The sequence below is a fragment of the Typopeltis vanoorti genome, chromosome 20 (genome assembly GCF_054136105.1).
Source record: "Typopeltis vanoorti isolate ZY-2024b chromosome 20, IOZ_Tvanoo_1.0, whole genome shotgun sequence".
NCBI lineage: Eukaryota > Metazoa > Arthropoda > Arachnida > Uropygi > Thelyphonidae > Typopeltis > Typopeltis vanoorti.
In genome coordinates, this window is record NC_143568.1 from 73,219,428 (window position 1) to 73,235,254 (window position 15,827).

Below are 15,827 nucleotides of genomic sequence, written 5' to 3' on the forward strand. Positions count from 1 at the left end.
TCAGTTGGAAAAACAAAATCTACAAACAAATTGAAGGTACTGCCATGGGTAACCATCTGTCTCCACTATTTGAAACAATTCGAAGATACTATGTTCTCATCCATTCATCCTCAACCAACTCTTTGGTACTATTACGTCGATGATGTTTTTGCTGTTTGGCCATACACTGAAGATGAACTTTCCACTTTTCTACAACAGATAAATAACCTTCACCCACGCATCCAATTCACTATGGAAAAAGAAAACTCTGGTACTTTACCATTTTTGGACATCCTCCTTACTAGAACGTCTTCTGGTACCTTATCTACAAACATCTTTCGAAAACCCACATTTACTGGCAGATACATTCACAAAAAAGCCTGCGCACCACGCGTCTGAAAAATTTGGCATTCTTAAATCTCTAATTCATAGAGCACATAAAGTTTGCTCTTCCCCAATAATCTTACAACAATAATGGAATCAAATGATTACAACTCCAATCAAATCCAACAGATACTTGACGCTTATGTTCCAATACCTACAGTTTCTTCAACAGTCCGCAGAGTTCCAATTCCGTACATTCCAGGAATTTCCAAACCTATAGGTAGAATTCTGAAAAAGTATCAATTGATTCCAACATATATTCCTATCAACAAAATTTCTTCTTTATTACCTTCTACAAAGGATAAACTGTCTTCTCTATCTTTGACTGGTGTTTACCAAATACCCTGCGAATGCAATGTCTCTTATTTTGGACAAACTGGCCGTTCTTTGGAAAAAAGAATAAAAGAACATCAATATTATATTGATTATAACAAACCTCTGAAGTCTGGTCTGGTGCAACACAGTATTGACTCTACTCATAGTGTCCAGTGGGATAAAGCTGTTCTCCTCCATAGATGCAGATTCAAATATGAACGCTTATTCAAAGAAAGTTGTGAAACTATCTTACACCGACCGAATTTAAATAGAAATGACAGCCTTTCTCTCTTAAAGATCTGGGAGACTTTTATTATGTAAAAAAACATTTATCTTAATAGATTAAATTTGTTATTTTCTATTAATTCCTAGCATGCAGTAACAATTGTTCCAATTGTTACTGCGTGCTAGGAAATAATAGAAATTTCGTACTAAAATTAACAGTACATCTTCAGTGTCACTGAAGATGTACTGTTAATTTTAGTATGAAATATTTGTCCTTTTACTAATTAAAGATATCACTGTGGTTTTTATGTGTTTCTTTATTATTTAATTTACTATGCCACAGATTCCTCTTAAAATCTAAAACACAAGAAGACATATGTAAGAATATATGAAGATGCCTTCATACCAAAAGAATTTTTTCTACTCCCCCGTTTATTTGCCAGTTCCAACTTAGCAGATCTTTAATGCAAGTAAGCAAAGCATTTTTTAACTCCATAACTCAGAAAAAAGATCAAACACAGAACTTATCACAGAATTATATTAGGATTAGAACATGAAAAGATGGCAGTTGTCTACTGCATGAAATAAACTCTCTGTCCTTCCTAACTGACTATCAATTTCCAAAATATTAAGAATAAAGGAGTCCCACCTTCTTCCTCTGAATAAAATAAAATTGTACATATTGCATATTGCAGACTCTTAGGGACCACATAAATAGCGTGTTACAATTGATAATTTGCTATAGTGAATTTCTTTCAGCATAGCACTGTGCGTTGATCAGGAGTTTTCAGTAGTTTGTTATACCAGAGTCAATTGCATGTGCATACATATATATATATATATTATTTGATTCATTTTAAGTCTGTATTTTTTTTAACATGTATCTCTTCAAAGAGCTTAGTTAATGCTAACTTAACTAGCAAAAGGTTTGTAAATAAGTAGTTAGTTTTGGTAACTATAAACTGTTCTAAAAACAATGACAAGCTTCAACCATTGGAGAAAATTATTAGTTCCTTTTCCTCTTAAAACCTAGGTTGCCCATTAAAAAAGAGGGGGTATCTAATGCAGAGATTTTTGAGATTTCTTTAAAAAATCAATAAATTATTTTCAGTGACCTAATATTCAATATTTTGATCACAAAAATTGCCAATGCAAATTGGAACAAAATTAGGTATTTAAAAAAAGTATCCTCATTTGCCTATCACAATATTTTCATGTAAAGTAATTGTATGCATGTAGCAACTAATTAAGTAAAATCTGGTAAAATTAAGTAAAATAAGAAAGCAAAATTTAAAGTAAAATACATAAGGATCTCAAAATTTATCTGTTTGAAATTCTAGCAGTTTCTGTTTCTTGGAATTTTGCTGTTGTGGCTGATGCAGCTGGCCTCCTATATACTTTTCAGAAGAATATATTTTTTTTTTTTTTTTTTTTTAAATATTGTTTTGATTTGTGCATAATGTCATGAAAATTATTGCATTTCATTCCTTTGAAATAGGTTTTTATAATTATCATTGATTTTATTGTCTTCACATGCAATTGATTCTTTCCCTTTCTCCAAAATAGAAAGAGAAAAATTTCTACTGAAGTATCGGAAAAATAAATTCAGCAATGGTTTCCATATTCTCAAAAGGAACGTTTCCATTATGAAAGTGTTGGGAAGCTATTGAAAAGAAAAAAAGTCTAATATTTTGAAATAGAAATAAATTTATATATGACTTACAAGTTATCAGAACATAATAATACTTAAGTATAAAGAGCTAATAAGCTTCATTTCGGCAATGAAAACATTACTTAAATTAAGGGGATATTAATAACCACATAGTTTTAAAACCGAATAAGAAACTCAAAGATTGGAATCAGAGAGTTTCTTGCCGAATATAGTAAACTATAAAGTATCGGCGAACCTGAACTTTACTCACCTTTGCAACGAGTTGCCCGAGATTGTACCACGTACTAGGATCACTTGCATTGGCTAACGCTAGTGTTCGCCGATACTTTATAGTTTACTATATTCGGCAAGAAACTCTCTGATTCCAATCTTTGAGTTTCTTATTCGGTTTTAAAACTATGTGGGAATTAATATCCCCTTAATTTAAGTAATGTTTTCATTGCCGAAATGAAGCTTATTAGCTCTTTATACTTAAGTAACTTAATGGTTGCACCTGTTTGGAAAACTCGTTCGCAAAGTACTTAAGTTCTTTTCGCTATACACTTTGGCATTGGGTCTAGCTACTCACTGATGAAGCCTCAAAAAAGGCTGAAACCGGGCTGGGTAGTGACCTCCCTCCATAATGTAATAACAGCATACATTTCCTAGGAAATGTGTTTTTACATTATGGAAAATACCTAAGAATAGCGATCTGAACTTTACTCACCTTTGCAACGAGTTGCCCGAGATTGTACAACGTACCAGGATCACTTGCATTGGCTAACGCTAGTGTTCGCCGATACTTTATAGTTTACTATATTCGGCAAGAAACTCTCTGATTCCAATCTTTGAGTTTCTTATTCGGTTTTAAAACTATGTGGGAATTAATATCCCCTTAATTTAAGTAATAATAATACTTTTTTATTTTTGCAACATTATTTGTTTTATAAATGTCGTGTGAAAACATTTCATCTTGGAAACTGGATATTGAAAAATGAAGATACTGCCATCCAGAAAGCATGTCTGGGAATGCCAAGACAATTTCCATGAAAATGGAACAGATGGGCGCCCTCCTCTAATCTCTATGCCTATGAACAAAACTAATTTGCAACAGTCTCTGCAACCTATCATGTATGTCAGCCTGGTTGGTCAAGTGGTTAGGGTATCTGCTCTCCAACCAACTGGTTATAGATTCAAATCCTGCCTCGGCCATCCATGTTTGTGACTGTTTCAGGCAAAAGATCATCCAGTGTGAGATCACCACTCCACTTATTGGTGGCCCAAAGGGGCTTGAAAAAAGTTCAAAACCAAAATTATTTTAGCTCAGCCACAATTTACTATGAAACTGTGTTTCTATGTGTATGTGCATGCATCAGCAGTATTGTGACTATGAATGGAAGTGTTTGAAAGCCAGATCAGCTGATAATAAGTTTTTAAATATTAAGTATAATTTCTGGGAAATACCCATGTTACTCCTCTAAAACACCATTAATATAATTAACGGCTATATTTTAGCCTGATTTTGTTTAGGAGTGTCCCTAATATTTAATACATGGGCTAACATAACTCAAAAGGGGTATATATATAATTTAGGACATTACGGGCGAGTGTAGAAGGCAATTATGGCAGAATAAAAAATGTTGAAAAATTATGTACATACCTTGATTTTGGTTTAAAGATGCCTTCTAAATCCAAGCTCTTGTGGAAGGGGGGGGGGGGAAGAGAGGGAAAGAACATGGGGATGTACTTGGGACACGGGAAATAAGTTTGGGAACCCGGGTTACAATTAATAATATATATATAAATATATATATATATATATTATTTTGTTGTGGGGAGAGGGGGGGGGGGAAGGAAGGGGAAGGGTATCCTTATGTGGAAACTGGGGCAAGGGTTTATGGGGTGTGGACCGTTTCGGTCATCGTCTGACCATCGTCGGAACTTTGTGGGAATGACTGTAGGGCTATGTCAAGGCTGCAAGATGTATCTGCCAAATTTGGGCATTTGTTGTCGCTAAATGGCCGGAGGCGTGGCTTAATTTGTAAGTTTTGGAACGTCCAGCATTCAGAAATTAGGTAGGGGCAGTGGACGTTGATAGAATTACCATCACATTTTATGGCAATAGTTTCGGATATTCTAAGCATCGTTTCGTTTTCTTGTTTGTCAATGATTATGGCTTTGTCAATTTGAGGAATGTGTTTTAGTTCAAGGACGTGAGCTGCATCGGATAACCGTCTTTGTGGGTTTTGATGTTCCCGAACATATAGGGGGTGCGAATAGTGCGGGGGGGGGGGGGGTTGTGTGTCTCATTGTGGTTTTATATATTTTGTTTTGACTTTTTAAGGTGTGTAGGGTGCTGTTTATCTGTTTTATGAGGTCGGGGATAGGATCATTGTGGATTATTTGGTAGGTGTGTTGGTCGTTTAAGACGGCCATTATTTTGTTGTGGAAATCCGTTTTATTGATGATGACAACGGTGTCACCTTTGTCAGCTTTTGTGATCATGATATCGGGGTTATTTTTTAAAGATAAAAGGGCACTTTGTAAGTTGGGAGTGATGTTGGGTTTTACTATTATTTTGCTATTTATAAAGTTGTTTATCTTTTGGAATTTGTGTCTCTGTTTGGGTCATTTTCAAGTTTCGCTTGGATTTCGATGATGATGTCTTTTTTCGGTACGAATTTAGGGGATATCGCGAAGTTTAGACCATTGTTTAGGATGATGATCTCGTCCGGTGTGAGAACGTGGTGCGATAGGTTTTTGATGGAGTTGTCAAGTGTGGGTAGTGAGGTGGAGGTGTCAGAAAGATAGGGAACAGTATGTGTAATGTATTTTGTGCCTGTTAAGGCATACCATTTTTTGGTGTGTCGAGCTTCAGTTAACATCGCATAGTCGTTGATGTGTGTTTGGGTGATTTCAGAGAAGCCTGCCCACTCTTTAGGGGACATTAAGGTTTTCAGTCTACATTTAGTATTGTGGATGTAAGAATAAGCTTGATTTTTCTTTCTGAATCTGTCATGTATAGCCTGCTTGATGAGTGCTCGTGAAGCTCGATAGCAAATTTTTTTGTTCCCGGGAATGGAGCGGTTACCGTTTGGCGTGACGTTGTGATGTAGGCAGTGACGTAGTAACGTTGTGATGTAGGCAAGAAAACGAAACGATGCTTAGAATATCCGAAACTATTGCCATAAAATGTGATGGTAATTCTATCAACGTCCACCGCCCCTACCTAATTTCCGAATGTTGGACGTTCCAAAACTTACAAATTAAGCCACGCCTCCGGCCATTTAGCGACAACAAATGCCCAAATTTGGCAGATACATCTTGCAGCCTTGATATAGCCCTACAGTCATTCCCACAAAGTTCCGACGATGGTCAGACGATGACCGAAACGGTCCACACCCCATAAACCCTTGCCCCAGTTTCCACATAAGGATACCCTTCCTTCCCCCCCCCCCTCCCCACAACAAAATAATATATATATATATTTATATATATATTATTAATTGTAACCCGGGTTCCGAAACTTATTTCCCGTGTCCCAAGTACATCCTCATGTTCATTCCCTCTCTTCCCCCCCCCTTCCACAAGAGCTTGGATTTAGAAGGCATCTTTAAACCAAAATCAAGGTATGTACATAATTTTTCAACATTTTTTATTCTGCCATAATTGCCTTCTACACTAGCCCGTAATGTCCTAAATTATATATATATACCCCTTTTGAGTTATGTTAGCCAATGTATTAAATATTAGGGACACTCCTAAACAAAAACAGGCTAAAATATAGCCGTTAATTATATTAATAGTGTTTTAGAGGAGTAACATGGGTATTTCCCAGAAATTATACTTAATTTTTATTGTGTTTGTAACCATAAAACCCTTCAACCATTGGCTCTCTACTCATACCACCCTCTTCTTCCCCCGTGATACAAAATACACTTTAATTATAAGATCGTTTTAGCACTCGCTCCAAACACTAGGCTATGTCATGAGCTCACGTCATACTTTTAACGATTGTATAACCTTCACAAAAGCAAACTACCAAAAAACCATCCTCACATACACCGCGCAAAAAATGCACATATCGTTCCTCAAACACTGCCTACATCACAACGTCACGCCAAACTTTGCCACTGTACGTGGTAACCGCTCCATTCCCGGGAACAAAAAAATTTGCTATCGAGCTTCACGAGCACTCATCAAGCAGGCTATACATGACAATTCAGAAAGAAAAATCAAGCTTATTCTTACATCCACAATACTAATCGTAGACTGAAAACCTTAATGTCCCCTAAAGAGTGGGCAGGCTTCTCTGAAATCATCCAAACACATCAACGACTACGCGATGTTAACTGAAGCTCGACACACAAAAAAATGGTATACCTTAACAGGCACAAAATACATTACACATACTGTTCCCTATCTTTCTGACACCTCCACCTCACTACCCACACTTGACAACTCCATCAAAAACCTATCGCACCATGTTTTCACACCGGACAAGATCATCATCCTAAACAATGGTCTAAACTTCGCGATATCCCCTAAATTCGTACCGAAAAAAGACATCATCATCGAAATCCAAGCGAAACTTGAAAATGACCCAAACAGAGACACAATATTCCAAAAGATAAACAACATTATAAATAGCAAAATAACAGTAAAACCCAACATCACTCCCAACTTACAAAGTGCCCTTTTATCTTTAAAAAATAACCCCGATATCATGATCACAAAAGCTGATAAAGGTGACACCGTTGTCATCATCAATAAAATGGATTTCCACAACAAAATAATGGCCGTCTTAAACGACCAACACACCTACCAAATAATCCACAATGATCCTACCCCTGACCTCATAAAACAGATAAACAGCACCCTACACACCTTAAAAAGTCAAAACAAAATAGATAAAACCACAATGAGACACACAACCCCCCCGCACTACTCGCACCCCCTATATGTTCGGGAACATCAAAACCCACAAAGACGGTTATCCGATGCAGCTCACGCCCTTGAACTAAAACACATTCCCCAAATTGACAAAGCCATAATCATTGACAAACAAGAAAACAAAACGATGCTTAGAATATCCGAAACTATTGCCATAAAATGTGATCGTAATTCTATCAATGTCCACTGCCCCTACCTAATTTCCGAATGTTGGACGTTCCAAAACTTACAAATTAAGCCACGCCTCCGGCCATTTAGCGACAACAAATGCCCAAATTTGGCAGATACATCTTGCAGCCTTGACATAGCCCTACAGTCATTCCCACAAAGTTCCGACGATGGTCAGACGATGACCGAAACGGTCCACACCCCGTAAACCCTTGCCCCAGTTTCCACATAAGGATACCCTTCCTTCCCCCCCCCCTCTCCCCACAACAAAATATATATATATATATATATATTATTAATTGTAACCCGGGTTCCCAAACTTATTTCCCGTGTCCCAAGTACATCCCCATGTTCATTCCCTCTCTTCCCCCCCCCCCCTTCCACAAGAGCTTGGATTTAGAAGGCATCTTTAAACCAAAATCAAGGTATGTACATAATTTTTCAACATTTTTTATTCTGCCATAATTGCCTTCTACACTCGCCCGCAATGTCCTAAATTATATATATATATACCCCTTTTGAGTTATGTTAGCCAATGTATTAAATATTAGGGACACTCCTAAACAAAAACAGGCTAAAATATAGCCGTTAATTATATTAATTAGTTTTTAAATATATTTCATGCTTATTATGTTTAGGTTATTAAGTTTAATTTTAATAATTTTAATTTTCAATTTTTGCAGTATTAACTGCAATACTGTGATGGTACATAATTTATTATTACTAGCTTCCTTTCAACAATTTCTTCCAAATCTGTAATTTGTTAGGTCTCCAATACTGTCAGATCTTACATTTCAATCTTTTAAGGTATTACTAACTGTATTAATCCATCTAGATCTTGATCTGCCATTAATCTTTTTCTATCTTAGTCTTCCTATGGATCTTTTTCCAGTCATTCTGGCATCAATTACTGTATAACTTATTTTTAATGGTATTACAAGACCGAACCACTTAAATTATAAAAAAATATTTTTTATTAACTGGCTTATATTTAGCTGGATTTCAAACCAGCATCTTCAGAGCACATTACATTTAACACATGAAAATGAATAAGTGAATAAAACCACTTCTGGTCTACCACTTAGAAAATCCTCGGTGCTTTGGGAAGAAAATCATTAAGTCCAAACTGCCAGTGATGTGGAAATCCAATGCAAAAGCCTGGGTAGACTAGCAAGTTTTGAAAGATTGGATTTTTGAGGTGTTTGCCCTGAGCATAAAGAAGTTCCTCACTGACAACAATTTGCCTTTGAAAGCACTGCTGATCCTTGACAATGCTAGTGCCCACCCTCAAGACTTAGAGGACATTCTTGAAATTGACTTTGACTTCACCAAAGTCCAGTTCCTACCTCCAAACACGACGTCACTGATCCAACCCATGGATCAAGAAGTGATTGCGTGTTTTAAAAAACTTTCACCAAGGCTTTGTTCTCATGGCTTTTTGACGTGATTCACTCTTCTGACAAGACATTGAAAGACTTCTGGAAGACCGAGTTCAATATTCTCCATGCCATTTCCTTTATTAAAACTGCCTGGGATGTAGTGATACAGAGAACCCTTCATGCATCATGGAAGAAACTTGTTCCTAATTTTTCTCAGGATGACAACTGTGCAGACCAAGCAACTGGAGAATCAGAAGCAGCTGCAGCCATGCGAGAGATCATTTCGACATAGAAGAGGTTGATGAAGCTGATGTAGAAAAGCTTAGAGGATCACGATGATGAACTGACCGTGGAAGAACTCAGAGCACTCAGCAAACAGCAAACAAAGGAGAGAGAAAGAGGAATTTCACCTGAAGAAGAGGATGGCAGAGAAAAAGGGCCGATGTCAACAACTGCCATTAAAGATGTTTTATTCCATTGGGAGAAGGTGCAGTTTGTTTGTTTGGAATGGCACCCCAACACTGCTGATGTGAGTAGAATGACAGACTTGTTCAACAACACCATCATGCATCACTTCAAAACCATTTTGAAAAAGAGGGAGAGACAGTCCACCCTTGATCAGTTCCTCATCCCTGTTCAAGCAAAGAGAAGACGAGGAGAGGTAGAACAGGATAAAGAAGACTCCCTTCCAACATCTAAGGCTCAATAGATTGTATGTATTGTGTATACAATAGTGTATTTTGTAATTTAGTGTGTTATACAATAGTAAAATACATAAAGTAAATAATATAGTGTATTATTTACTGGGCCGACAACGAATTAATCTATTTTCCATAGACTTTTATGGGAAATACTGTCCCGCAAATTGACAGTTTCACAATTTGACATGCGACGGATTAGTGTCGAATTGCGAGGCACCACTGTACTATCATACTATAGGCTGATTAACCAACCTCTCATGTATGGGCTCAACATAAAAAAAGAAAAAAAAAGATGTGGGAAAAAAAAAAGCATCACAAACTTACATACAAATGAATAACAAACTGAAGTTTGTTGGCTAAAGAAGAAAAAGTGCCATGTTTGGCCTCTGGAGCAGGGTTTTCAGACTGGAAAAATAAATTACAAATACAAAAAAAAAATATATATATAAAATTGATAAAATAGAAAAAAAAATCCTTAGCCTACCCAAGGTACAAAATATACTACAGGTATGCAAATTGTCTTTCATAGGTGGGAGCAACATAAAAAAAAAAAAGAATATGTTTGATCCAATAAAAAAATTATTGGACCAAATATCTTCTTTAGATGCTAACACTGTTGAAAAATTTAAATTAAAAAAAGTTTAAAACTGTGTGCAAAGAAGTAAAAAGATTCCACATGTAGCTGAATTTTATTATTATTTTCCTATGTTTCAGTATTTCAATACCAGAACCTTTTAAAAATAGTTTTTGGCTAGATACAACATGGAATCTTTTAACTTTTATATTGCAAAAATACTAACAAAACATTTCTGAAATTACAAAACAAAGTTCTATAGAAGTTAGAATCTTAATCTATAATATCAAAAACTGAATCTGAAATTGGATAAAATAACAGCAAATAAAATGTTTAAACAAGACAACTTACTTCTGTCCATGATTATATGTTCTCCAAAAGGTCTGCCAAAATGTTTCAACCATAGAAAATTGAAGGTTAACTACAGCATCTAAGAATGCCTAATTAAAAAAAAATAATAAATAAAATAAATAAATAAATAAAACCTTTCATTGTTTCACCTGCTTATTGTGTAACATACTTTTTGACTTCAAAACATGAATGATCCTTAAGAAATAAGACAATATGTAGTAATAAAGTAAATAAGAGTGCAGTAAATCAGTGAAGAGAAGCCATATAATATGCCATCCAACCATGCTGGCAAATCATATTGTCCTCTAGTACAGCTTTTCATATTGATAGGCAAACGTTGCAGTCAACAGCTTTGGCTAATTACAACCCAGCTGCTCTTTCAACTATGATCTGAGTTTTCACTTTTAATCATTTCAAATTTCATACTTTTTTTTTTTTTTTTAATGGGATGATCAATTTGCTTGCAATTATTATAAGGCTCACATAAGTAGAAAAGGATGCTGGAGATTATGATCAAAACTAGTTACAATATCGATTGCTTTTTATTTTGTATAGTAAACTCATCTTGCAGTATATCCCACTTATTTGAGAACCAATGCTTTTGTCAGATAAGGGTTCAAAATCAAAATTTTCATTCATTAAAATGGATGAAAAGTTTTGATACTTACAATAACTTGCAGTTATGTGATCACTGCATGTTTGGATCAGTAGATTAAAAATAATTCAACTAATCATAAAGTTTACAAATTATAGAGTTCACTAAGTTTCTAGGACTAGATGATGGTGCCTTAATAGGAAAAGAAGGAAAAAAAAAGTTCATTCATTCATATATATTTCGTATCAATCCAATGCACAAGATGTTGTAGAACCTATGGCACATTTAGTGTGTCGACAAGGGTTAATGAAGAAGGGTGATTGCAGCTGAGTTGTTGGGAAACAGTTTGTGAGGAAGGTTGTTGCAGAGAATAGAGGCAGATGGAAAAGAAACAGGTTCAGTAGATCTGCAACTGTTTTAACAGGATGATATAAAGCTGACATAGACTATTTAATGATAAGTGAGTCAGTAAGAGAAGGATTATTGTTGAGAATTGTCCTGCAGACAGCATTCCTAGGTTGGGTAGATTTTATATTTGTATAGAGTTAATAGCTGGATGGGAAAAAAGCAATCATGAGTGAAAAACACATCGTTTTTTATTTATTTATTTATTTAAGAGGATGCCATTGCTGTGTTTATGCCAGGAAAGGATAAAGGTAAGTGCTAGAGAAGGCAGATATGATCTTGTCTAGTGATCTGTGTATTATCAAAGATGTCACTGAAGGCAAGTGTAGGTTATTCTCACTGCATTTAAGAATGGCATGAAGATCTGTGTTTATGGCACTGGTTGTATATGATCTTGAAGCTTGGGAAGTTTGCGCAATGCAAGATGTTTGTCAAGTACATAGAAGGAATGGGGTGTAGTGTTTATCAGCAAAACTATGGTAAGGTTACTGTTCACTGAAAGCAAATCATTAATGAACAGAAGGAAGAGGATAAGCACAAGAACAAAACTCTGGGCCATTCCTGCTTTGGCAGAGAAAGTCTAAAGAGAGATCCTTTCCTTCACGGTTACATTGCGATCAGACTTCATTGTAAAAATTATGGAAACAACTACTGTGTTAGCAAAAAACTTCAGTTTGATATAAACCTTAAATAATCACTCAATGTTTCGACCTTCACATTAAGGTTATTATCTGGAGTACACACATATATACAAAGAAACAAGCTACACTACAATCCACATGGAATGCTAGAGTTACATTGATTTAGTCAACCGTTAAAACAACTGGCTGGACGTCTGGTGAAAAAACCCTATTACATCAATGCTTGAGTCTTGTTATTATTATTATCTATTGTTACAAAAATAAATTAAGCTAGAGAGCAGTGGCGGCCCGTACATAAGCACTGCGACATTGCAGCACCCCCAAGGAAAAAATTAAAATTTGTTTGTGTTTATAAATAATAACAATGCTTGCAACATTATATAAATGAAATACAACATGTTAAAGGTTACAGCTTATGTTCTGACATTGACTGAATAGTTAATAATTGGAATTGTTCGATTAACACTTTATATTACGAAACAAATGCAGTGTGATCTAACGCCAATAGTTTATGCTTGTCATTGCACAGTTACGTCATTCCCAACTGTAACTGCTCAAACGGCAGTGCATTTTTAGTATGTTTACGTGCCTTATTTCTGTGAGATATGAAACGTTTATTATTGGTGCGTGTGCGTGGTGAACTATTTTTTGTAAATCTTATTTTATTTTGTTAAAATAACATAATTATTTATTTATTATAGATACAAGGCTGAATTATGACGAGTGTCACTGTTGAAAGTATGAAAAGAATTATATTTTTTCAATTATCGTTACAGAAACAAATGCACTGTGATCTAACACTGATATTCGTTTGCACTTGTCATTGCTATTGATACGAAACTTTTATTATTGGTGTTTGTTCATGGTGAGGATGAAATATTTTTAATAAAGCAATTTTTAATATGTAAATTTATTTATTAATAAATTCATTACTGATTAGGAAAAAAAAGTGTTTTTTTTTTTTTTTTAAATATGCAGCACCCCCACTTAAAATTTTCACCGGCCTCCACTGCTAGAGAGTAACATGTTAACAAAGTTACTGATATAAGTATACATATAAATTAAACCAAACAGTATGGATGGTGGCCAGTAAAAGCTGAAATAATTGTTTAGCATCCTAAAGTCAGGTTTTTCTGGAAAACTTGAAGAACTAAGTGGGCTGAATGTGTGCCATCCAAATTCTTGGGATTTTTATGTGGAAGCTTTATATGAAAGCTTTTGAGCAACGTGCTCTAGATTCCTTTACTTTAAAACCTAAGTCTGGCTTAGATACATTGACAATGTTTTCATTATCTGGTCACACGGCCGCAAAGCATTAAATGCTTTCCTCAGTCACCTGAACAAACAACACAAGTGCATACAATTTACTATCAAAACTTAAAATCAGAACTTGCTTCCTTTTCTGGATACACTGGTCACACTTCTTCCCTCAGGTCTATCCTTTACTGTCTACCACAAGTCTACACATAACGGCCAATATACACATGCTAATTCATATCATCATGGTTTGCAAAAACTTGGGGTCATTAACACCCTCAAAAACAGAGCTATAACAATTTGATCTAATGAACAAGCTCTTATACAAGAATTACATTATTATGGCTATAGCAAAAATACTATCAATAAAGTTCTTCATAAAACTTCATCAAAAAATACATGTAATATAGATTACAGTAAAACCATAGCTATTCAACATTAAAGGGTTATCAGAAAAAATAAACAGAATTCTACACCATTATAATCATAATGCCACTTTTAAACCACCTATAAAATTGAAAAAACATATTCAACTCCTGTAAGGATACTCTTCCCCCCCCCATTGGCTCACCCTGGAGTTTATTGTATCTATTGCACCTGTAATTTACCTTATATTGGGGAAACTGGACAAAAGAACACTAAAAAAGAACACAAACAACACATCAAATTTAACAATTTTGGTGAAGCAGGCCGCTTAGATCACGCTCTTAACACCCTACACCATATTGATTGAAAAAGTACCTGTTCTCTACATTAGTGCTTCCCAAACTTATGGATGTAAAGACCCCTTCGGAAAATTAAAATATTTCATGGCCCCCATTGAAAAAAAAAAAAAAATTGTAATACAGACATATATTATTATAATATTTATATTCAATATAAAACATACGCAGCGAATATTGCAAAAACTGACGGCCCCCAAGGAGGCCACGGCCTACAGTTTGGGAAGCGCTGCTTTACATCATACAAAAACCTGGCGTGAACGCAAATTTAAAGAAGCCTGCGAAATTTTGATTAACCATCCTAATCTTAGCAATAAGTGTGGAATCCTAATCTTAACAACAATGGTGGCATAAAAATACCAAGAATTTGGATGGCATACATTCAGCTCACTTAGTTCTTCAAGTTTTCCAGTAAACCCCGACTTTAGGAGTCTAAACAATTATTTCAACTTTTATTGGCCACTATCCATACTGTTTGGTTTAATTTATATGTATACTTATATGAGTAACTTTGTTAACATATTACTCTCTAGCTTAACCACCTTACTGGCCATTATGGATCATGCATAATGGCCAGTAAGGTGGTTATGCATCCTCATACGCTTCGTATCCATCATATCTTTCAATGTAATATCAATTTTAATTTGCACTTCGCATCCATGATAACCTTGACGTCCATAGATGTCTTGGCCGGTAGCATGGTTAATCTATTTTTGTAACCAAATAGATAATAATAATAACAGGACTCTAGTGTTGATGTAGTTAAGGTTTTTTTCACCAGAGGTCAAGCCAATGGTTTTAACAGTTGACCAAATCAATGTAACTTTAGCATACCATGTGGACTGTAGTGAAGCTTGTTTCTTTGTATATATATGTGTATACTGCAGATGATGATGTCAATATGAAGGTCAAAATCTTGAGTGATTATTTTGGTTTATATTAAACTGACGTTTTTCTCTAACGTGGTAGTTGTTTCCATAATTTCTACTCTAAAGAGAGGAAGCCATCTGCCATGTTGCACAGTGATTAAAAGGTTGGCGAGAGGATGGCAATTTTATGAGTGGGCTCTGATGTCAGACCCTGTGAAATACTATGGAAATGTAGGGATAACACAGGTTTCTCATGCAATGAGAAACCTTTTCATGATGTGTACAGAAGTGGGGTGATGTAGGCTAGAAGATCTACTGTGGAACTAGGGCAGAAGAAGCATACTGGCAGTAGATTAACTGGTGAGCCACAAGGTAATGAAGAAGTTGATGGTTATAACCTTTTCCATTATTTTAAAGAAGTGTGGTGAGGGCAATGGGCTGGTAGTTTGATGGAAGACTTTTATCTCTGCATTTTGGAATGGATGTAAGTAGGCTTGCTTCCCTGTTGTGGAGGTGTTAGTGCCAGAATGCAATTTTTTATTCTAACTAGTGAGATACCATTGGGACCACAGAACTTTTTGGTAACTAGATTATTCAAGATTCTTCTGATGTTTTCCTAGCCAAAGATCTCACAGGATGCATGCATAAGATTTCTAGA

General features: G+C 35.4%; 1 protein-coding gene across 4 annotated transcripts in view; it reads right to left on the bottom strand.

The window, feature by feature from the left end:
- Nucleotides 1-15,827, bottom strand: part of LOC150095560 (DNA-binding protein RFX2-like) — a 663,123-nt gene that overhangs the window by 143,148 nt on the left and 504,148 nt on the right. For all 4 annotated transcript variants that reach the window (XM_090410808.1, XM_090410810.1, XM_090410811.1 and 1 more), the window contains one exon: nucleotides 10,681-10,769. In XM_090410808.1, the coding sequence (XP_090266934.1) occupies nucleotides 10,681-10,769 (89 nt within the window). The remainder of the gene's footprint in view (nucleotides 1-10,680; nucleotides 10,770-15,827) is intronic.